The 23,963-nt window shown below is 35.4% G+C and overlaps 1 protein-coding gene across 6 annotated transcripts in view; it reads left to right on the top strand.

Annotated features, from left to right (window-relative positions):
- GRIK2 (glutamate ionotropic receptor kainate type subunit 2) overlaps positions 1–23,963 on the top strand; it is a 725,919-nt gene that overhangs the window by 451,382 nt on the left and 250,574 nt on the right. For all 6 annotated transcript variants that reach the window (XM_061131531.1, XM_061131528.1, XM_061131529.1 and 3 more), the window contains 2 exons: positions 9,642–9,785; positions 12,539–12,646. In XM_061131531.1, coding sequence (XP_060987514.1) covers positions 9,642–9,785; positions 12,539–12,646 — 252 coding nt within the window. The remainder of the gene's footprint in view (positions 1–9,641; positions 9,786–12,538; positions 12,647–23,963) is intronic.

Genomic DNA, 23,963 nt, shown 5'->3' with positions numbered 1-23,963 from the left:
CCCATCAATACAGTGTGGTTCATGGGCACTAGTAAGAGCTTCGTGGAACATTTTAAAAGAGAATGAGATATCTCAATGGACTGATCTTAGTGGAAAAATTTAATTAGGTAAGAATAATTACATTAGTTAAATGAAACTTTTAATTGAAAACCTGTTGGTATTTTCTAACCTGCTTCACAGCTGTTCCTTAATCATTTATATTTAAAAAATGAAGAGTTTCTCTACATGGTATTTGAGAAACATCTAAACATCTTGGAATTTGTATATAAATGTTTAAAGTACTTTAGAGAGTGTGGCAGTAAAAACAAATAGGATTTTCTGCTTGGGAAATGGTGCATTTTAAAGATATGTGTAGGAAAGAAAGCAAATTATATAGAAAATATTTGAGATGAATATATATAATTCTTGGAAAGAATGCAAAATAGTCATCTAAAGCTTTCGGAATTCTAACGTTAAAATTCCATGGACTGAATTTCATACCTTATAAAGATATAAAGGCTTACAGAGAAATAATGCTGTTTTGTAAAATTATCTTGTTGACTGTTATTAAAGAAACTGCATCCAGCAAGAGTTCTTGCAAGATTGAAATTGTATGATAGAAAATTTTATAATGGAAAAGGAAAGAGCCAATGGAAACTCTTACTCTCAAAATTAACACTTAGATTGCCTATTCAAAATAGGTGAAATTGCTGCCACAGTTTTTTGGGTAGTTTTTAAAACCTAAGACAGAGAGTATTGGTTTGAGGAAATATAGACACTTATTTAAATCCACAAATTTACAGGAACACCAAGCAAAAAGATCCACTAATTACCCATTGCATTAATCCTAGACCAGGCCATTTTTTTTCTGAATCCCAGCAGCACTATCATCCAATACTGTTTCCTTTTCTTAAGCTTCAAAGCTTTGCTGAACTTGAATTTTCTTCCTAACTCACCAATTTGACTGTAATACTGAACTCATTCTATTCTTTTCCCTTCTTCTCTTTTCTTTATATTTCCTTTAAGCTCTTATTCCTTTTTAGCCCTCATGGGTACTGAATGCCATACAGGTAACTACAAAAATCCATATTCCTTTTAACGGTCTTTTACCATGCAGTTTCTGGAATCTCCTTTTTTTCAACTAATCTGCAATACAGGCACCATTCTGATTACTTAAAAAACATGAAAAACAGACATATCTATCCATATCCTAACTGTGAAGAGGAACAAAACATCATAAAATGCTGGGATAGTATAGTAAATGACTCTGAATAACAGAAAGGGCTTTAGTTTTTCTCTGCGGAGTATCAGGAAACCAAGGTGGGTTTAATGTGCTTGAGAAGTTTTAACAGTAAAGTTGAAACAACAAAGAAACTGTAATACAAGTATTGGCAGATTTTGTTGGATCAGGGAGGAAATGGGTAGAGTATGAACACAGACAAATGACTGAAGAAAAGTTAACTTTGATTTCCCTTATTTATATATGTGTGTGACACGTTGGTATTAAAGTTTATTGAAAAAGTACACAAAGCATAAAGAATTATAGGGAGGAGATGGATAAATTAGGATTATGATTGCATTATAAAGGCCAATATAAAATCAAAATGAAAGATGAGTTTTTCTAGGAGTGCAAATATAAACTCCAGGGCACCTGAAAATTCACCTGGTTCCTGCCCCTCCTTTTACAGATGAAGAAACTGAAGACTAGGAAAAACTGCAAGGCAGATTTGTCCAGGTTCACATTGCTGGTGGGTAATTATCTGTCCAACAGCAGTCCTTTAATTAGCAGCAAAACTCAAGATGCTGTAATATTTTGCCACTTATATATTTAAATTCTAGACTTGTCAGATATTGTGTGTGCTTTTTTTTTTTTCTTTTTGAGCACTGAATTGTGGCATTGTGTACCCACCGCATTTTATAGGGATCAGGTTGTTGTTGTGTGTTAATTTCCTTCCTGCTCCTTCTCCCTCCAGAACTTGATCTGCTCTCTTGAACAGCACGAGGCCTGTTCCCTCATTTAGGCTAACAGTGGGTGCAGAAGGGTTGAAACATTCTACTTTCTAAACCGGCTCCTTGTTCTGGATAAGATCCATCTTGACGAGATTACCGCTCTTCTGGCGATCGTCGTCCTCATCATCTAACACCTGCCTATGCACCGCGAGCCAGGGATTGTGCAAACTGCTTTAATGTATTATCTCATGCCGTCTGTGTAGTCCAGGCAGCTGCTGGTAAAGAACTCCGTTTCAGAGCAGTACAAAGAGCCGGCAACACAGTAAGCATAATGGCAGCTGCAGTGTAACTGGGAGAATTGTCTCTGACAATTGGCTCCCGACTGGGTCTGAGGGCATTTCTTCTTCCATCCCCCGGTTTCGTTACCAGCCCCTGTGCACCTGCTCCGTGCCGGGCAGAGCGCTGGCGGCGGTGTGTGCCAGCCGAACGAGCGAGCACCAGCCTGCCTTCCATGTGTGACCCTCGCCCTTGCTCAGAGGGGCGGCTGATTCTCCGTCCCATCTAGGCTTGTGCTTGGGCAGGGAGGGCCAGAGGCCAGAGTCGAGCCTCTCCTCCACCACCCTTAATAGTCACATCTTCTAATAGAAGAATCAACACTTGTATCTCTTTTTCTCTTGGAACTATCTGGTTTATAAAAGTGACTTTTCTTCCAACAAGGGACAGATATGGCAGATCATCGGTTTTCATTTTCAATTATAAAATGAGGAAGCAAAACAAATGGGGATTTATTTTTTAATTATTTGTTTTAGATAAAAGATCAAGTCAATGAAATATCCAGGATTCATAAACTTAAACTCCATGTATTAGACCAACCAAACTGGTCTCTGTGCTGTGCACCATACTTCAGATGGGAATTCAGACATGAGCAAAATCTGAGAGGCGGGAGTTCCAGAATAGATCTGCCACCTGCCAGCTAGCATTCAGATCTCAAAGGGGACCTGCCTGCACTTATTTAATGGAAAGATAAATGTGTTCACGAAGCTGTTACTATAAATTCATTTAGAAGCGGGACAGAGGCTGCACTCACATTCTTCCCAGATTTGAGCTGCTGGCAGATTTGGTTCACTGTACCTCTGGGAGGGAATACATTCTAGCTAGATGGCAACGTGTGGTTGTTATTCAGAGCTTCCTAATGCCTGTTCTTTTATGGTGCAAATGAACTTTTGGGTTGAATCATCAACTTATTGAAAAATGCTTTTATACATGCCCAGAGTAAAAAAGCGTGGGTGAAGAAATATATGGAATGCTGTGCAGTTTTATAAAGAGAGGTGTGATTATTGTACAAAAGATGTTTGTGTCTAGAAAGGAGGATAAAATGTGAAAAAGTGTAAAGAATTTTATTAAAAGTAGAATGTTCAAGGAGGAAGAGGATACAGATCAGTGATGCTTTATTTGTGAGAATTCTAGACATTGATAGAATAAAATGAAATCTACAAACCATCTTCCCAGAAAAATGCATGATCATTTTTTTAACAGCTGTATTAGAGTAAAATTGATGTATTATAGTTGCCATATTTAAACCGTGCAATTTGATAGGTTTTGACCTAAGTGTACACTCATACAAGCATCACTACAATCAAGATATGGTGACACTCTTTTAAGATTAGTCACATATTATATATGTAACTAATATATATATATATAATATACACTTTATATATATATCATGTATCACATCACTCTTACGATTAGTTACACTTAAATGTAAATTATTAAAAACAATATTGGGTGTGTTTGGAGCCCAGATCAAGAGCCCAACTATGTAAAAAGTGCTTAAGCAGAAAGACATTGTCATAAATGTAAATCTGCTGGCATAATAGAGAAAATAAATTGGAAAATGCTGTTTTACAACTTCTCCCAGGCAAAACTCAACGGGATGCCCAAAAGCGTTATTTCCTGGGGGACAGAGCATTCCGAAAGGCTGCCTCCCTATTGGGAAGAAAGGCAAATACCTTTGATCGCTTTTGTGAAGAGGAGTCTTTAGTGTACTTAGTGTATTGAAGAGATTTAATGCAGTGATGTTTGCTTCTGTGATCCTGTGTAGTTCAAAACTGCTCATTTCTAACTAATTGCTTCATCCCTCATGCAAATAAAAGCTTTGTTTCAAGTTGTTATAACTCTAGAATATCTATCCCAGAACTTTACAAAGAAAACGTTTAATGATGATGATTATAGTGATTAGAAACTGAAATAACATATGCACTTCCCATGGACATGCTTGGTGATTAACCCTTAGTACCAGATTCTTCTGTAAATGAAATTTAAGTACGTAGAAATATTTTAGCTTTTCACAGAATCCATTAATATTCCTGTTTTTATTATTTGAAATGTTTCAACCATATAAGGACCTAAATCAAAAGTATTTAGTGATGGTAATTTTTATCATTTGAAACTTTTGAGAGCATCTAATCTCTCTGAGTTTTCAATTATTTAAAAATATGCAGCGGACTTTCTCCAAGCATAAAAGAAATGTAAGCATACGTACATTTCACTGTTCCTTCAGTGCTTTACGGTCTTATCAGACATGAGGCTACATGAAATAGATGAAAAAAGTACGGTGTGACTAAACCAATTTCTGTGGCAATAGCTCAACCATAGAAATTAGCATTCATCACTCTTCTACCTGCATCCCCGTTACACTCTCCATGCCTAAAAGTAATTAGACTGGGTATAAGATAAACCCAGCAATAAGTTAGGGAGATGGTTAATGCATATTTATAATATATGCAAAGGCACTTGTGACCTTTTCAAGCCATCCATTTAAAAAGATCACTGTTGTTTTACTGAAATATGTCGGACTATATTGCAGAGTTTTAAAGGTTTGCAAAACAAGTTTCTGGCTGATGGACATGCTTTGTAGATTAACTAAATTATTTTGGAAAGGAAATGTTCCAACTCCAGTCTAATCTGAGATAGGGGCTCAAGGGGGCTCGTATAGCTATTGATAGATGCTTGACCTGGCAGTGAAATAGGGAGGGCTGCACTTGGATCTGACTATACCTACCTAGACTGCACTTCCTTCTGGGCTATATTCCTAGGGTGAACAGACGTTCTAACTTTCCACACAATAAGTATGATCTATTTGTATATAAGTAATTATACTTGAAAGAGAGAAAATAGGATAAATTGTTTGGTCTTCCTTGCTGATTTATTTATTTATTTATTTTTCTGCCTAGCTTTTGTCTGTGTCTAGGATCTAAATAGCTACAACTTTTTCTAACCCCCTTCTATGGATTTTAATAACCAGATTGTACACATACTCTATTTTAATTGATTTGGTTAATTCACATTTATGTTTATGTATCTGAAGGTTTTTTTAGAGGTAGCTGGAAATGGCAACCCACTCCAGTATTCTTGCCTGGAAAATCCCATGGACTGAGGATCTTGGTAGGCTACAGTCCGTGGGGTCGCAAAGAGTCGGACACGACTGAGCGACTTCACTTCACTTCACTATGATGTGTAAGGAAAAAAAATTGACCTGGAAGACAAATGAACTTTTGTTTGAATCTCAGTTCAGAGATAGGCTCCATGGGACATAATTTTCTGGTATTCAGCAGAATCTCCAGAAATACGAGATCCACTGCTGTGAGTTTCCCTTCTATTGCCTGTCGTAGTTTCAGTGGGAATTTGGTTTAATGGAGGTAATCGGTTATGGTGGTTAGGACAGTGGTTTTAAGAATTAGACTATCTGAATCTTGTTTTTAAAATCTTTTGTCTGAGTCTTGTTGCTGCCAATCTTGTTATGATAGTTTGGAGGGCCATTCTAAGAGCTAAGTTTTGGCTGAGTCTTGTTTCTCAAGGTGATAACACCTTGAAAGTATTACTTCAAACTTGCTAAACTTCAGTTTTCTCTTCTCTGATAAAAGTAGTATCAGCTAAAATATAGGGTCTACATGAAATGCATGTGAAGAAATTGACACAGTTGTGTGGCATAGAGTAAGTGTGCAATGTAGCTTGTTAGTAATATTATTAAAATATCGACAAAGTAATGAACCCATGTATCTCCTCCACTCCTCCCATCTTTCCTTGTATTTTCCCTCTAGAGAAGAGTCAAGGCAAAGGATTATAGAGTCAATATGAGAGAGTGGAAGACTTAGCCAGAACAGCTCAATAAAACTCTACAGTTTAGAGTTGGAAGTAGAGATGCCTCTTCAGCCTGATCTTAAAAGATACTCTTGGACCCTTGCCTTGTGAAAATCTACTGAGCAGCAACTGTATAGAATAAATCTACTTTCACAACCTTGTTCCTGGTTAATACTAACCTTCTAACTAACTTATTACTGACTCAACCTCATGCATCAATGTATTTATTTTTTGTGAATTTATGTTTACCAATTCTCCACAATCTATTTTCCTTACTTTATATTGCATTTTCATTATGTAAATATTTACTGTTTATAAAAAATTATAAATATATTAATATATTCAAGTGCATATTGATATTTCTTATATTTTGAAACTTTAAATTGTTTTTCTTGATTAAAAGTTGAACACTGAACAAAAACTAGAGAGAAGGATATAAACTCTGGGTAGTATTTTTAGATTCAAATCCAGCTCCATTTCTACATGCTATGATTTTCAGACCAGTTGTTTTAACTGTCCTCTGCGTTAACTTCCTATTTTATACAGGAATTAAATTCATCAATGAATTTCCAATTGCATGATCGTTATAAGAATTAAAGAAAATGATTTAGGGCAAGTGCCTCACACAAAGTAAATACTGAATGAACATTACTAATGTTATTAAATTAAGGCAAATTGTCAAGCATATGCATTCTTGTGAAAATAAGGAAAACATTTTTGATAAGCTGGAGCTTTCTCAAAACTTTTCAAAGTTGAAAGAATTTACATATGTACAGTTTTGTGAAGAAGATAGTAAAGTTAAGTCTGACAGGATATCAAGTCTAAGTGGAAAACAATTCCATATTATCACATAAAGCAACTAGTTTAAAAGTAGGATAAAAAAGCACTCTAAGCAGATGAAAATGTCATAGAGTAGTTTCAGAAGTTCTGTTTATTACTTTATAATAAATCAACATATTTTAAACTGGAAATTCAAGAAGATATTTAAACAGCAACTTTTAAACTACAATTTTTCTCTAATATTTATCTTTAACTTATAGCTTAATAAATGCTGTTTCCCTTTTGAAATTACATTTAAAATCACAGATCTTAAATAGTCTTATTGTCATCTAGTATACACTCTGATCCAGAAGCTGAAATTATGTACCAAAAATCATTTTCAAACTTTTAATTAGGTAAAATTCTTTCCTGGTGTTGTCATTTTATTAATAGATAAGGTTACTATTCTAGAATTTTCATACAGGTCACATAAGATCACATAAGGCAGCAAGTCCTGGCAGGATAGTAGGAATAGCATAGATTGTGTTCTTTTAGCTACTGTATGACAAAATTTCATCTTGGTAATAATTGCAATGGTAGTTAGTAAACCTCCATCTTAAAAAAAAAAAAACTGTAGAAAATAAAGAAAAAGGAGAAACATATAAATTTTACTCACTTTTGTTTCCCAAGAGTAATCGGTAGTATCATTTTAGTGTATTTTCTTCACTTTAATTTTTTTTAATTGTTATTCACATAATATGCCCCGTATGATGTTTAAGAATACTTTCTGTGACCAATGAGGCTGTTTGAATCTGGGCCTCTCCACTGCTTAGTTGTATGACTTTGTTAGTTACATAACATCTCTCAGCCTTGGTCTCATCATTTGTAAAATGGAAACAATATCAGGAAATCAACAATATCAGGAAAAATGGAAATAATTCTCAATTATTATTGTAAGAAATAAGTTAAATAGCATATATGTTAAGTACACAAATGCTAGAAATACAGTTCTGTATAATCTGTTTTTATACTTAGCTTTATATCTCATGCAGTTTCTCATCTAATGATTATTTTTTAAAACATGATTTTTAATGTTTATATAAAGTATCATTGTGATTTTCTGTGTTTCCTTATTTTGAACATTTATTGATTTATACTCTTTGTTATTTATTAAAACAAATATTGTGTGTAGCTTTTGTTTTTATCTTTTATTTTCTCAGGGAAAATTCCAGAAAGAGAAATAACTGGATTAAAAAGAACGTGGATATTTAAAAAATTCCCTTGTGGTGCAACTTGCAAAATTGCCCTTTATCTTCTCTCTAGTAGTCTCTTAAAGTGTTCATATCTCTATACATTTGTTGATAGTGACTTTTAAAAAATTCATTTTATTTAAAAATCAAACATGTCTTTCATATCTTGGTAACTTTTTTTTTTTATAACCACCAGTGTGGTGTATGAGATTTGTCCTCTGAGTGTTAACTCAGGCCAAAGATAAATATCAGCCTGATCCTCAGGCTCATGATATGTGCCTGTATCAACACCACTCCTCTAGTTTTCACTCTGCAGCCATCAGTGTGCGAAAGTAGTCAGCTGGTATTTACCAAGCGAGGGTTATGAATCTGAGCTATATTCCCCAAAGATTTATGAACTATAGAATGGTATTATTACTATGTTCTGTCATTGCACTGGGCTCTTTAGCCACCTTCCATTTTATGTGGTTACGTTCCTGAGGATCCATTTGCATGAAAGCTACTGTGTGTCCTCATTTCGTATTGTATTGTGGCAAACGCTGTAATCTACAGGGTTCCTATTCATTTTGGAATTCATTTCACAGCTCACTAATTGTGTGAATGAGAAGAGGAAATATATGCTTTTATTCCAAAGCATGCCAAGCAGATGGCCCAAAGTTCATTGCTACCCTCATTGTCAGCGTGGCTCTCTTCTGTAGGTAGCGAGCCTGGCATAGATCCGTCAAACACAATGTGAGGGTCCATTTAACACAGCGCTTGACACTTACTGAGCCTCTGGTTTGTTATGACTTATAAACATTTTATTTTTTATCATTCACCTCTAAAGTGGCCAGTCATTTGAGCAGGTGCAAACACAGTAGAATTCATATTCATTTTGCTTGAGAAGCCAAAATGAACTTTTATTCATATGGAAATTTTGGGAAAAGAAAACAGTACAGGGGATTAAGCTTAGTTCCTTGAAAAGGGATTAACGCATGCATTGAGATTCAAAACTGTATCATCATTTCTGAGACTGAACCTTTTGAAAAGCTGAATTGCAGGAAAAATTAGGGTTTATATCTTTAAGCTTTTTAGGTAAATCTCTTCAAATCTCTTGTTTCTTTCTATGAAAGGAAATTATTTACTCATTTACTTTTATACACAATATGTAATTTAAGGAACCATTAAAATGTTCATATTTGCATTCCTTGTGTATGTGCATGCACACACACGTGTACAGAGGGACAGAGTAAGCTAGAGACAAAGGGTGGGACAAAAAATGAAATAATGCATGTCTGCACACATTTCCTACTTCAGCAGAGATAGTGGGATGATATGAAATTATGTTATCACCTCAGGAAAGGGAGGGTAGGTCAGATGTGCTAATGGGGCCCATGAAGGGATTTGATCACAGTAGCTTCTTTAAGAGAACCACAGCATGTGGAAATATTGTTTTCTCCCTTACATGAAGAAAAACTGGGTATTTCTTCCTCTCACTGGTTCTTTATCTCTACTTACAAACACCTATCATGGGTTTCCCATGTTGTATTGACACCACCTTTCCTTTTCTCTCGTTTTAAGACCGATGCTGCCCTCATGTATGACGCTGTGCATGTCGTGTCCGTGGGCGTCCAGCAGTTTCCCCAGATGACGGTCAGCTCCTTGCAGTGCAATCGCCACAAGCCCTGGCGCTTCGGGACCCGCTTCATGAGCCTGATTAAAGAGGTGAGTCCGGACAGTACTCCTGCTCTGCCTCACTTGTCCTCAAGTTGAGTGAATTCACATGATTGCAGTTTCCCTCACAGGTCGTCTTGTACTTGTATCTTCTAAATTAAGCTTTCTTATTTTTCCCATCCAAGCAAAATTAGCATTTTTACTAAATAATATGGAAGCAAGGGAAAAATTACATGGTAAATAAATGAATTTCTACAAAATATCTATGGTTGTGTGAACAGATGAGAATCAGTGATACATGATTTACGACATTTTTGCCCCTCACCTTTCGGAATCTTTATGTATATTGTTGTTTTGCTCTGTCATATCCGATTGTGTTACTTTTCATTTGTGTGCAAAAATAGATACTTAAAGAATATTTATAGCATAGATTACAAAATATGCCATGAATTTTTAACTTGAATGCCCTTTGCACTACACTAAATTATACCCAATTTGTACATTTTCAAGAATTACTTTTTAGAGCTATGGCTGCTAAGTATAACATCTAGTTATTTTAATTGTATTAGCATTAACATAAAACAGAATATATAGAATCATAAAAGTGCAAAGTTTACTTCATGTTGCATAGTACAACCATTTTTATGGCAATGTATCATTTCTAATTACGTCTATTACAGTTTAAGACCAAGTATGCTCATAGTAAGGATAAAAAGGGAGAATTCTTAAATATCACACACAAACATGCAAACTCACACATTTACCTCACACACGTATTCTTCCTATCCATCTTCTCATGGAGGAAATACCTTTGTCAGCTAAGGATATTTTTTATTTGATACAGCAGGAGATTTTTATTTTTTATTAAAGTACATTTGATTTATGAGTTTTTATATGAAAGGTTAACCATGAATATTTAATCTTCACTATGAAAAGTCACAGCTATTATTACCATATATAAGATTTTTCATTTATTGCTTAAAGGAAATCATCAGCTCATCATAGAATAAATTATTTATCATGAAAATAAAAGTGCAAACAGAATCATAATTAAGAACCATCAGGACATTGGCAATGAATATCTGTGAGTTCCTTGTCTAATTATTACTGAACTCTGAGATAGGTGGGATGATAGTCCTGTAACAGCATATTGTCCTCTTATTACTCCACATTCTGCATTTACTTCTGGTGTAAAACTAAGTCTCAGAGGATTGCTAACAGCACATTGGTTTGGCTAGTTGAAGAAGAGCTTTTTCTGAATGAAGCACTTGACAAGTGAGACATGTGTCAAACAGCCCTGTAAGAAACTGTAATTAGCTATTGTATTCATTGTAGGGTGTTATTGAGGATCTTGTCCACTAAATCACATAGAGTCTCTCTTATGAAGACCAAAAAGAGAGATTTCCCTCAGGTTTCAGTACCAGGAAAAGCTGAGTTTCTCCTGGGCAATTGATGTGTCTTAAATTATGGGTCTTGTATCTTGTGTTTTCATCATATTTTCTTCTTTGCTTTGGTTGCTGGAAAGTTCAGAATTTAATTTGTGATTGGTCTTATTAGTTGCACAGTTTCATTGATGTACATTTCCCTGTGCTGTCTTTAGCCCAGATTTCTTTTACTACTCTGCACTTCTACTGCTGTACTTCTTGACCCCATTTCCCATTTTTATACTACTATAGATTTTTGTTCACTGCCCACAATTATTTTCTTTGGAAAAAGTTAAGTTAACAAATGTTTTCCTTCCATACTGGACACCTGTTGACACATGGTAACCTCAAGGATGACCTTTTGCAATATGCACTGAGATATGTATTATAGTTTTTTTTTAAATTTACTTATAATTTATTAACCTAAAATTATTTTAGAATTTCTTCATATAAGTATCCAAGGAACACATGGAGCCTAAGAAATGTAGTAATAATTATATCCATTTGTAATACTTGTTGAAATGTTACCCTTTATCTACTGGGCTTTACCTCTTTTGAGTCTCAGTATATCTTCAAACATAATTGTGAGTATATGTTACATTATTTAAAATTTTCACATGTAACTATTTTTCCAAGCTGTTTGCAAATGACATATATAACATCTAATTTGGGCTATATAGCCAGCAGAATGAGAAATCTTTTTGTATTACAAAGCCTAGATATTTGCTCACTCTTGAGGGATAATCCATTGTGTATCTGGATTATTATATTCTCATCTCTTTCTACCTGAAGAGATGCTCCTATAGGAAGTATACATTGATGTGAAGTAATTTTGATACATTTTTCCCAGTATCACACAGGGTATAATAAAGCAATGTTAATTATTCTAATTATAAAGTGTATGATTGAAGTAATATAACAAAATGTTTCCTAGATCCAGTTTCTTTAATTGTAATAAAATATTTATTTTGTATTAGTTTGATGTTAGGAGTGGTATTTTATAATAGTATTTCTATGTGTAATCCCCAGTGAGGTATTTACTATTTCAAGTTCTTCTCACTTTGCTGAAAGAGCTTTGCTATTTTATATATAAGCCACACATTTCTCATAAAGGAAGGTTATACTCAGCAAATGCAGTATTTAAAATGAAAAATTTACAATAAATTTTTCCTGAGACTTGGATAGCGTATTTGGAAAAAACATCCTTCAAAGTTCAGAAGAGAATAAAATGTTAAATATTAAAAATGGACAGCAATGTAAATTTATGGGAAGTAACAAAAATAGTGTTTCTTTTTCCTTGTATAAAAAAAAGTTTATCTTCTCATCCTTTACATATTTAATAATCTATGGTTTTTGTTTGCTTGTTTGTTTTCCCCACAGGCACATTGGGAAGGCCTCACAGGCAGAATAACTTTTAACAAAACCAATGGCCTGCGAACAGATTTTGATTTAGATGTGATCAGCCTCAAGGAAGAAGGTCTGGAAAAGGTACTTGAAACATTCAGTTTATTTACTTTAATTATTAAATAAACATATACTAATGAAGAAATAAATATTTCCTGTTGCAGTCACATTTCATTGACTTTTAAATTTATTGAGTAACTCTAAGAAATTTGTTCTCAGTTCGTTATATTGGACATAATATTTGGCAATTAGAATTCAAGGATAAAGATGTCTTTTAAGATATTTTATATGTTTTTATTTTCTCATCAGGTTTTTCTGATTCTCTGCATATAATGTATGTAATCTTAATTTAATGTAAGGTATACTAATATATTAATATAATCGTAATTAGCTATAAGATATAATTAGAAGATATATGGTGTAATATGAGTCTTTGTGTATGTAGCTTATAATCACATGTACCTGCATAGACTTTCCCACTTAGAACAGACCATGTAAAACGATTAAATACTAAAACATGTTTCCACTGCTGGGTCATATTCAAGAGAAATGTCTGAATTAATGTGCACAAGTAAATTAGGTATGAACATGAATGCTACACATTACATTGACTCTGTCTTCCCTGATTTTATTTATACAATTTGTGTGATGTACAGAATTTGGGTGTGTGTGCTACTTTTAGAACATTTTAATAGAAGTTTGCTTATATTTTTAATATATTCATTTAGATATTTTTGATGGATTTATTGAAAGCTACAAATTAAAATAGATATTTTGATAAGAACTTAAGAAAAAAAGTTTGAGATAATTTTGCTTTAAAGATATTGTTATATTTCATCTAAACAATTGAACATGGAACATCACTCATAGATGGAAACTGAAAAAGGAAATTGAATCAAAAGAAGGGGTCTTTTAGCCTGAAATGAAACAAAATGTATGTAAATGTTGATTAAATGATGCAGGAGAGAGAAAACACATGTTTTTAATGTCACCAAGGCAAGCAGTATATCATGACCAATTGATGAGTAAAATTAATAGGCGTATTACATCTTTTCGTTGAGAGTTTGGTTGTATCCTTTGTCAAGACCATGCAAAATTAGGATTCTTATAATAAACTGGAACTAAAGTATTCATGAGACTGTCACTTCCTAATTACCTTGCTTCCAAGACTGAGAACATCAATTGATACCAAGGCTGGAATTGATAATGGTGAAGTTCAGGGACTAATCTCAGTATTTACTGGGAATGCTGTTACCTTATTCTTTGGATGTACTCAGGTCACTAGGATGAGCCTCAAGCACTGCTTATATTTTAACACATTAACATAAAAATGGTGATGCTCTTCATGTTACCATAGACCCAGTCCTATCTTAGACTCAAAATAAAGAAAATATTAGAGGTTTCTTCAGGCTTAAATGTAAATTATAGAAATACCCTGAATGTAATAGTTACCAGGTATATGTTATAATCTATCCTATTGATAAGCAGAGTATAATAATGTGAGTTATACATGTTGTCTTGACATTTCATCAATAGTTCATGTTCTTGTCTGAAATTTGAAAATTTGTTTTGATAAATTAATTACACAGAGTCCTTATCCTTAAGAGGCTCAAGAGGCTTTTTATATAGAATGAGCAGATAACACACATTTGTAAGTAAATACAATGGAAAATCTGTTTCAAGCTTCAAAAGAGTAATAAAAGAATATTTCTGATAAGAGTATAATTAAGTATATCACAGCACACATGGTTCTTAGAATTATCTTAGAATAATGGAGAATTTATAGATTAGTAGAAATTGAATAATTTCAAAAAGATGTAACAATATAGGAAAGACATGGACAATGTTTCATTTGATCATATATATATATATATATATATTTACATATATATATATGTACACATACACAGTCTTCCCTGGTTGCTCAGCTGGTAAAGAATCCACCTGCAATGCCGGAGACCCCAGTTTGATTCCTGGGTTGGGAAGATCCCCTGGAGAAGGGATAGGCTACCAACACCAACATTCTTGGGATTCCTGGTTGCTCAAGTGGTAGAGAATCTGCCTGCAGTGTGGAAGACCTAAGTGCCATTGCTGGGTTGGGAAGATCCTCTGGAGAAGGGCATGGCAACCCACTCGGGTATTCTTTCCCAGAAAATTTCATGGACAGAGGAACCTGATGGGCCACAGTCCATGGGGCCACAAAGAGTCAGATATGACTGAGCACACATGTGCATATTTATTCACTTGATAATTATATTCACTTGATAATTTATATGCATAGGGCTTCCCAGGTGGCTCAGTGGTAAAGAATCTGCCTGCAATGCAGGAGATCTGAGTTCGATCCCTGGGTGGGGAAGATCCCCTGGAGAAGGAAATGGCAACCCACTCCATTATTCTTGCCTTGTATATCTCCTGGACAGCCTGGAGGGCCACAGTGTATGGGGTCACAAAGAGTTGGACAAGACTGAGCATGAGCCATATATATATATATATATATATATACACACACACATATATATACACACACACACATATTATATACACACTCACATACTCTCACATACCATAGAAGTGGGAAATAGAGCTATAATGCTGGTTCGTGTCATACCAAGAACACCTTGTCAAGATATTTGCAATCGTATTTGCAATGTGTACGTTGTGATTTCAAAGACAGAATAGCCTGGAGTCCTGTGGGTTGCTTGGGAAGATACAGTTTGGAATAACTTTACTGTGAAGCCATGAAACTCTTCTGAGAGTATAATTTAGAGTAAACAGGAGCAGACAGTATTAGCTGAACCTTCATCAGTGTTAGTTTAAAGAAGAGCAGAATATCGGGACTCTGTTTTTAAGGGATAATGGTGGTGACTATATGGCAAAAGTGGAAGGAGCTGGTTATAGAGCTAGAAATCAAACAGTGGAGAAAAAAGAAATTAGGAAAGGAAATTTACCTTAGAATGAAATTTGCACAAATCTCCTGAGAAGACAGATAAAGTCCTGAGAGTGGGTGAAGGTAAGCTATAGGGAAAAGGAGCTAAGAGTTCACATCAAACGGTTTCAGAACCTTTGAAAATTACCACATGACATCATCAGGCAAAAGAGGGAAGTGGGGTTTAGTTTAGTCAGCATTTTAGTTTAGTCACTATTTTCCAAATAGCGGAAATATTTTTGAAATGCCATTATGGCAGACTTGACTTTGAAATTGTAGGAATGAAAAGTGAAAATTGCTCAGTTGTGTCTGACTCTTTGTGACCCCACGGACTGTAGCCTGCCAGGCTCCTCTGTCCATGGATCTCCAGGCAAGAATACTGGAGTGGGAAACCATTCTTCTCTGGGGGATCTTCTCAGCCCAGGTCTTCTTCATTGCAAGCAGATTCTTTACCATCCTGAGCCACCAGAGAAACCAGCAAAAGATATTCATTTTTTAATTTAGTAGACTGATTAATAGATCAAGGACTAAATTCAAACAAAATTGGGCTCAAATCTTTGTTCCACCATTTACTATTTAAAAACAGGTTTCTTACTCCCTCTAAAATACAGTGTCTCCAACTATATCATGGGTAATAGCAATATTTGCCTCCTGAAGGCTCATAAGTCTTGTTGATTTTACCTTTGTATTTTCCTAAATAGTATAGTTACCAATTCATAGATGAAAAGACAGAGTTCCTAAATTGATAGAGTTCACATTTTGAAAGGTTCAGTAAATGGTGATTCAGGAGACTTCACAAGTGTATGAACTTCACCTTCCAGTCAACTTCACTATGCCCAATTCCCCATCTCAAAAAAAGCTGAGAGAAATGGACTTCCCTCTTGTACTGGCTGAAGAAAAACATATCATGGTCTCTAAAAGAACCTAAAATACTACATTAATATGAATAAGGCTAAGAATTTTAACTATCCTCAATCCTATCTGCTCATGCTACTGCCTCTTTTTTGATTCTTGTCACCTTTGACTTTATTTATTCATTTAATTCCCTAACAAATATTCAATAAACATCTATTTTATGCCTTTACAATGGTTATACTCTAGTGAATAAAACCTGCCAAAAATAAATGAATTCATAAAATTATAGCAAAGGATTGGAGAGTCATGTATGTTAAAATAAAGACCTCTTGTTTGTATTTACATTAAGCAGATATATTTGGAATTGTTTTCTCAAATGTTAATCTTAGGATTAAAACAGTTAATGGCCATATAATACATACTTCTGATATTTGTGACCGTGGAGCTTCCTGTGGAGGAAGGAACAGGTATGCTTCTGATAAACAGAGAGAAGTAGGACATATTCATGGAACTGAACTTGCGGTTAAAATGCTACTCTGGACACAGCTTTCCACTTAGCTAGGGGTCATAGATCAAAGTGAATTCCTTCTCCTTTGTCTCACCAGGGACCTTGGTAAGAACCCACCCCAGTTAGTCATGGTCTAAGAAGGGTCACCTGTGCTGCATAAACAAGCAGATACATCTATTATTATTATTATTTTTGGTTTAATTGGGGCAAGAAATAATGTCTTTATTCAAAAAGCCAGGAGTTAGATCAGACTTCTTTTATACTAAAATGGGAGGAGGTAAAGTCAAACATTTCCTGGATCTGGTCAGCTTCTGGAAGGGAGGTGCCAATTTTTTCCTTCCTGTAGTCATTCACAGATGGACCTGGTCAGATATAAGAAAGGTCAAGAATACTGCATATACATCCAACCACATCTGACCAAAAAAGCCCTTGGGACATGGCAGTCATTTCTCTGAAACAGAAGGAGGAAGATTAAGGATCAATTCAGTTCAGTCGCTCAGTTGTGTCCAACTCTTTGCGACCCCATGAATCGCAGACGCCAGGCCTCCCTGTCTATCACAAACTCCCAGAGTTTACTCAAACTCATGCCCATCGAGTCGGTGATGCCATCCAGCCATCTCATCCTCTGTCGTCCCCTTCTCCTCCTGCCCCCAATCCCTCCCAGCATCAGGGTCTTATCCAACGAGTCAACTCTTCACATGAGGTGGCCAAAGTATTGGAGTTTCAGCTTCAACATCAGTCCTTACAATGAACACCCAGGACTGATCTCCTTTAGGATGGACTGGTTGGATCTCCTTGCAGTCAAAGGGACTTTCAAGAGTCTTCTCCAACACTACAGTTCAAAAGCATCAATTTTTTGGTGCTCAGCTTTCTTCACAGTCCAACTCTCACATCCATACATGACCACTGGAAAAACCATAGCCTTGACCAGACAGACCTTTGTTGGCAAAGTAATGTCTCTGCTTTTTAATATGCTATCTAGGTTGGTCATAACTTTCCTTCCAAGGAGTAAGCGTCTTTTAATTTCATGGCTGCAGTCACCATCTGCAATGATTTTGGAGCCGAAAAAAATAAAGTCTGACACTGTTTCTACTGTTTCCCCATCTATTTCCCATGAGGTGATGGGACCAGATGCCATGATCTTAGTTTTCTAATGTTGAGCTTTAAGCCAACTTTTTCACTCTCCTCTTTCACTTTCATCAAGAAGCTTTTTAGTTCCTCTTCACTTTCTGCCACAAGGGTGGTGTCATATGCATATCTGAAGTTATTGATATTTCTCCTGGCAATCTTGATTCCAGCTTGTGCTTCTTCCAGCCCAGTGTTTCTCATGATGTACTCTGCATATAAGTTAAATAAGCCAGGTGACAATATACAGCCTTGACATACTCCTTTTCCTATTTGGAACCAGTCTGTTGTCCCATGTCCAGTTCTGACTGTAGCTTCCTGACCTGCATATAGGTTTCTCAAGAGGCAGGTCAGGTGGTCTGGTATTCCCATCTCTTTCAGAATTTTCCAGTTTATTGTGATCCACGCAGTCAAAGGCTTTGGCATAGTCAATAAAGCAGAAATAGATGTTTTTCTGGAACTCTCTTGCTTTTTCGATGATCCAGTGGATATTGGCAGTTTGATCTCTGGTTCCTCTGCCTTTTCTAAAACCAGCATCTGCAAGTTCACAGTTCACGTATTGCTGAAGCCTGGCTTGGAGAATTTTGAGCATTACCTTACTAGCGTGTGAGATGAGTGCAATTGTGTAGTAGTTTGAGCATTCTTTGGCTTTGCCTTTCTTAGGTATTAGAATGAAAACTGACCTTTTCCAGTCCTGTGGCCACTGCTGAGTTTTCCAAATTTGCTGGCATATTGAGTGTGGCACTTTCACAGTATCATCTTTCAGGATTTGAAATAACTCAACTGGAATTCCATCACATCCACTAGCTTTGTTCATAGTGATGCTTTCTAAGGCCCACTTGACTTCACATTCCAGGATGTCTGGCTCTAGGTGAGTGATACCACCATCGTGATTATCTGGGTCATGAAGATCTTTTTTGTACAGTTCTTCTGTGTATTCTTGCCACCTCTTCTTAATATCTTCTGCTTCTCTTAGGTCCATACCATTCCTGTCCTTTATCGTACCCATCTTTGCATGAAATGTTCCCTTGGTATCTCTAATTTTCTTGAAGAGATCTCTAGTCTTTCCCATTCTGTTGTTTTCCTCTATTTCTTTGCATTGATCTCTGAGGAAGGCTTTCTTATCTCTCCTGGCTATTCTTTGGAACTCTGCATTCAAGTGGGAATATCTTTCCTTTTTCCTTTGCTTTTCGCTTCTCTTCATTTCACAGCTATTTGTAAGGCCTCCTCAGACAACCATTTTGCCTTTTTGCAGTTCTTTTCCATGGGGATGGTCTTGATCCCTGTCTCCTGTACAATGTCATGAACCTCCGTCCATAGTTCATCAGGCACTCTGTCTATCAGATCTAGTCCCTTAAATCTATTTCTCACTTCCACTGTATAGTCATAAGGGATTTGATTTAGGTCATAAGACAGTAAATGACTTTGTTTCTCTCAGGCAATGCTAGGTCAATTTCTTTAAGGAGATCATGGCATCTGATCTCATCACTTAATGGTGAATAGAAGGGGAAAAAGTGGAAGCAGTGATAGATTTTATTTTCTTGAAGTCCAAAATCATTGCAGACAGTGACTGCAGCCATGAAATTAAAAGATGCTTGCTTCTTCAAAAGAAAGCCATAACAAACCTACATAGTATATTAAAAAGCAGAGACATCATTTTGACTCCAAAGTTCCATATAGTCAAAGCTATGGTTTTTCCTGTAGTGTTGTATGGATGTGAAAATTGGACCATAAAGAAGGCTAAGTGCTAAAGAATTGATGCTTTGGAATTGGGTGATGGAGAAGACTCTTGAGAGTCCCTTTGATAGCAAAGAGATCAAACCAGTCAATCCTAAATAAATCAACCCTGAATATTCATTGGTAGGACTGATGTTGCAGCTGAGGCTCCACTACTGCGGCCACCTGATGCAAAGAGCTGACTTGTTGGAAAAAATCCTGATGCTGGGAAAGATAGAAGGCAAAAGGAGACAAGGACAGCAGAGGATGAGATGGTTAGACAGCACCACCAACTAAATAGACATGAATTCGACCAAATTCCAGGAGATAATAGAGGATAGAGGAGCCTGGAATGCTGCAGTCCATGCCGTTGCAGAGTGGGACACAACTTAGTGACTGAACAACAACAATTGAGATTAATAACAATACAAAAAGGAAAATTATAGTAAACGGTTTTCCCAGCTTGAATCATTGTTCAAAGATCATGTTGTATATTCCACTTTCAAAATACGTTTAGAATCCATCTATTTCCCTCCCTCTATATCCTTTGCTATAATTTACAACCAGAAGACCCTTCACTGGGGCCCTACACTGGAGATATACAAATTTATTCATAAGTGACAATAAAATTAATAGATTTTTTAAAGGATATGTAACTAGGATATGATTTACCATTGGAAATGGTTTGACTTTACTTATCTTGTACTCTGAGACTTAGCTCTGTTTTAGGAAAGACCAGTTTCAGATGGAACAAAAGCATGACTAATTGCAATAGATATTAAGAAATATTCAGATGGTTCTTAGAATATGACATCAAAAAGATTCTGTTTAGAGCAAAAACAGTTAGGAGGGTTTTACACAAAATAGGTTTGAACTGAGTGGATGACAGTACATGATAATGGTTCATTTCCATTGCAAAATGAGCTATCTAAAGGCCATTAAAAAAACACTTAGACTTTACAAAGAATTCCTTCCAAGAAACTGTGTACAATAATAAGTACAATAATAAAATTGCTTTATCCTACCACCTGATTGAATTTTCTTACTGAATGTTCTTTGTGACAACTATGTACATCATGAGCTTTCCAAGAAAAAAAAAAGTCAATCTCTTGCTATTATATTGTATTGGTTATTTAAATGGATTTTTATTATACTTGAGAATATTTTCATCTAAATAGAAATGTGAAACTAAAGTCATAATTGTGTACCTTTCTTCCCCTTTCCATAGCATCAGAATTTCTTATCTATTCTGGTTATTTTTCTGATAGTCTCCTAAATGTGATGTTTAATATATTAAAATAGAACTTAGAGAATAGAATGTTCTGTCTTCTCAGTGGAAAGGCCTAATAAATCCTTATTGAAATGTGGCTCTTTTATTAATATTATATGAATCTAGAAAAAACACAAAGATCAAACTAAGCCTCAGCATGCTTTTAGAATAAAATCAGCCCCCTTAGGGACAGTCTTGAGAAAGAAATGTGGCTATCAAGAACCATTTTACGGAATACATGTTTGCCAGTTTCTACAAAATTAAGAATTTATATAAATAACATAAATCAAGATGACCCATATTTACAAACCTGTAAAAGTTTGAATTTGTTATATTTTACTATCAAATAAAGATTCAGCTACTAAAATCTATGTTTACTGAATATTCACTACTTGCATTTTTACCCACTGGTAGAGAAACTGCTATCAACAATCCATAGACTTCTTGCTAAAAACTCAAATATTTTGATAATATATGGAAAGAGTGAGAATTAGTAGTGAGACTGTGCCTGTCTGAGTTTACAAACGTGTATGTTCCAGGAAAAGAACATCTTTCAAAGTGCATTTTTGTAGAATATATATATTTTTAAAGAAAGAGTGGTAATTTCTGTGTAAAATTTTACTGTTGAACTTTGTCTTGTCAGAAGAATCATTAACCTCCTCTGAAAAGATATCTGATTGGATTTATAGTCCAAAATTTATCTAAATCTGAAAATCTACCTTAGATCACTGAGGACTTTTTTATTTTTTTTGAGAGATTTGTAAATACCTACACCTAGTGCATACCAGTTTTTATCTTTCTCTCTTTGATGACACTTGTTACATACATCTTGGTCTCCATGGCAACAATAACCCCTAATTTTCCTAGGAACTGAGATTTCTTTTTCCTCCCTTTAGGAAAGCAATGATAATGATGATGTTGACCAACAATCTTTACACCTGTGGTCAATGTGTCATTTGCTTCTTGAAAAGCAAAAATTGATCCTAGGAAGGACCCAAACTTAGTGTCTGTCTTTGAAGATGCTAACTGTTTAATTTGTCTGAGTCATACAAAGAATCATTGCATGCCAAATTTCATAACTGTACTGATATTTTTCAGTTTGTGTCAGTGTATTTATAGTTATTATTTTGCTTCATAACTGTCACAAAGAGTTGGACACAACTGAAGCGATTTAGCAAGTAGCATGCATGTGTATCAAACATAATTATAATGCATTGGTTTGATTTCAAAGTCATCTCTGAAGTACATTTTTATCCTTGCAAAACAATGGCCCTTAATTGAATGTTATCACAGTTATATTTGCGAACAGTAAATTCATTGATTCAAATTGTATTGTAAAAATCAAAACTATCACCTGTCTCTTAACCCTAATTATGTCTAGACTTTGTCTTAAAAATAAAAATCAGTGATGAAAAAAATCTATGTTTAGATTATTCATCCCTTTCTTTGAGATCATTATATGCTTATTGATTTCTTGTTCTCATATTAATGTTATAGTTTTCAAATGGTGAAATTCCAGACCTATGTTAACTGGTTGATAGACAGTTTTAGAAAAGTCATTAACTGAGGAGTTCTTTGCATTGTGTTACTATTGTTGTTTAGCCGCTAAGTCATGTCCAACTTTCTTGTGACCTTATGGACTGTAGCCTACCAGGCTCCTCTGTCCATGGGCTTTCCCAGGCAAGAATATTGGAGTGGGTTCCCTTTTCCTTCTCTAGGGCATCTTCCTGATCCAGGGATTGAACCAGTGTCTCTAGCAATTGCAGGTGGATTCTTTACCGCTGAGCCATTGGGAAGGCCTAACATTGGAAGGGGTGAAGTAAATGAAGGCAAAAACTGTCTAATTTACCTGTAATACTTAGTAAAAAAAACTGCTATGTTGAAAAAACTCAGTGCCCACTCTTCATGTTCCATGTAGGCTTGAGAAACCTGAGTTTGCAAATTATCTAGAAAGAATAAATGCACTAGTTAACAGAGAAATATGCAGCCCACCAATTACATTGGTGCTTCCCTGGCAGCTCAGTGGTAAAGAACCAGCCTGCCAATGCAGGAGACACAGGTTCGGCCCCTGCATGTTTGTGTGTGTGTCTGTGTGTGTGTGAGAGAGAAAGTATGTAAATATATATATACATACGTATATAATAATTATATATGTATTTATATATATAATCTCTTATTTATCTATTTATCTGTGATGAACTGTTAGATTGCTTCCATGTCTTGACAGTTGTACATAATGCTTCAGTGAATACTGGGGTGCGTTTATCTTTTTGAATTAGTGTTTTCTGTTTTTTTGGTCTTTTTTTTTTGGATGTGTACCAAGAAGCGGAATTGCTGGTTCTATGGTAGTTCTAATTTTAGTTTTTTTGAGAAAGCTCCAAACCTTTTCCACAGTAGCTGTACCAATTTACATTCCCACCAAAGTGTACAAGAGTTCTCTTTTCTCCACATCCTCACCAACATTTGTTATTTGTGTTCTTTTTGATGATAGCAGTCCTGACAAGTATGAGTTGGTATCTCACTGTGGTTTTGATTTGCATTTCCAAGATGATTAGTGATGTTGAGCATCTTTTCATATATTTGTTGGTCATCTGCATTTCCTCTTCGGAAAAAGAACTGTTCAGTTCTTCTGCCCAGTTTTTATTTGGGTTATTTATTTTCCTGATTTTGAATTGAATGAGCTCTTTAAGGAACACTGATGGCTCAGCAGGTATAGAATCCACCTGCAATGTTGGAGACATAGGTTCAATACCTGGGTCGGGAATCCCTAGAGAAGGGAATGGCAACCCGCTCCAGTATTCTTGCCGGGAGATTTCCACGGATAGAGGAGGCTGGCAGGCCTCCATGGGGTCACAAAGAGTCGGGCATGACTGAGAACTAACACTTATATATGTCGGATATATATTCACTACCCGTATTGGTCATATCATTTGCAAATATTTTCTTCCACTCAGTAGGTTGTCTTTTTGGTTTGTTGATAATTTTGTTTCCTTTTCTGTGA

Source organism: Dama dama, chromosome 28 (assembly GCF_033118175.1).
Source record: "Dama dama isolate Ldn47 chromosome 28, ASM3311817v1, whole genome shotgun sequence".
Classification (NCBI taxonomy): Eukaryota; Metazoa; Chordata; class Mammalia; order Artiodactyla; family Cervidae; genus Dama; species Dama dama.
This window is presented reverse-complemented; position numbering and strand designations above follow the sequence as displayed.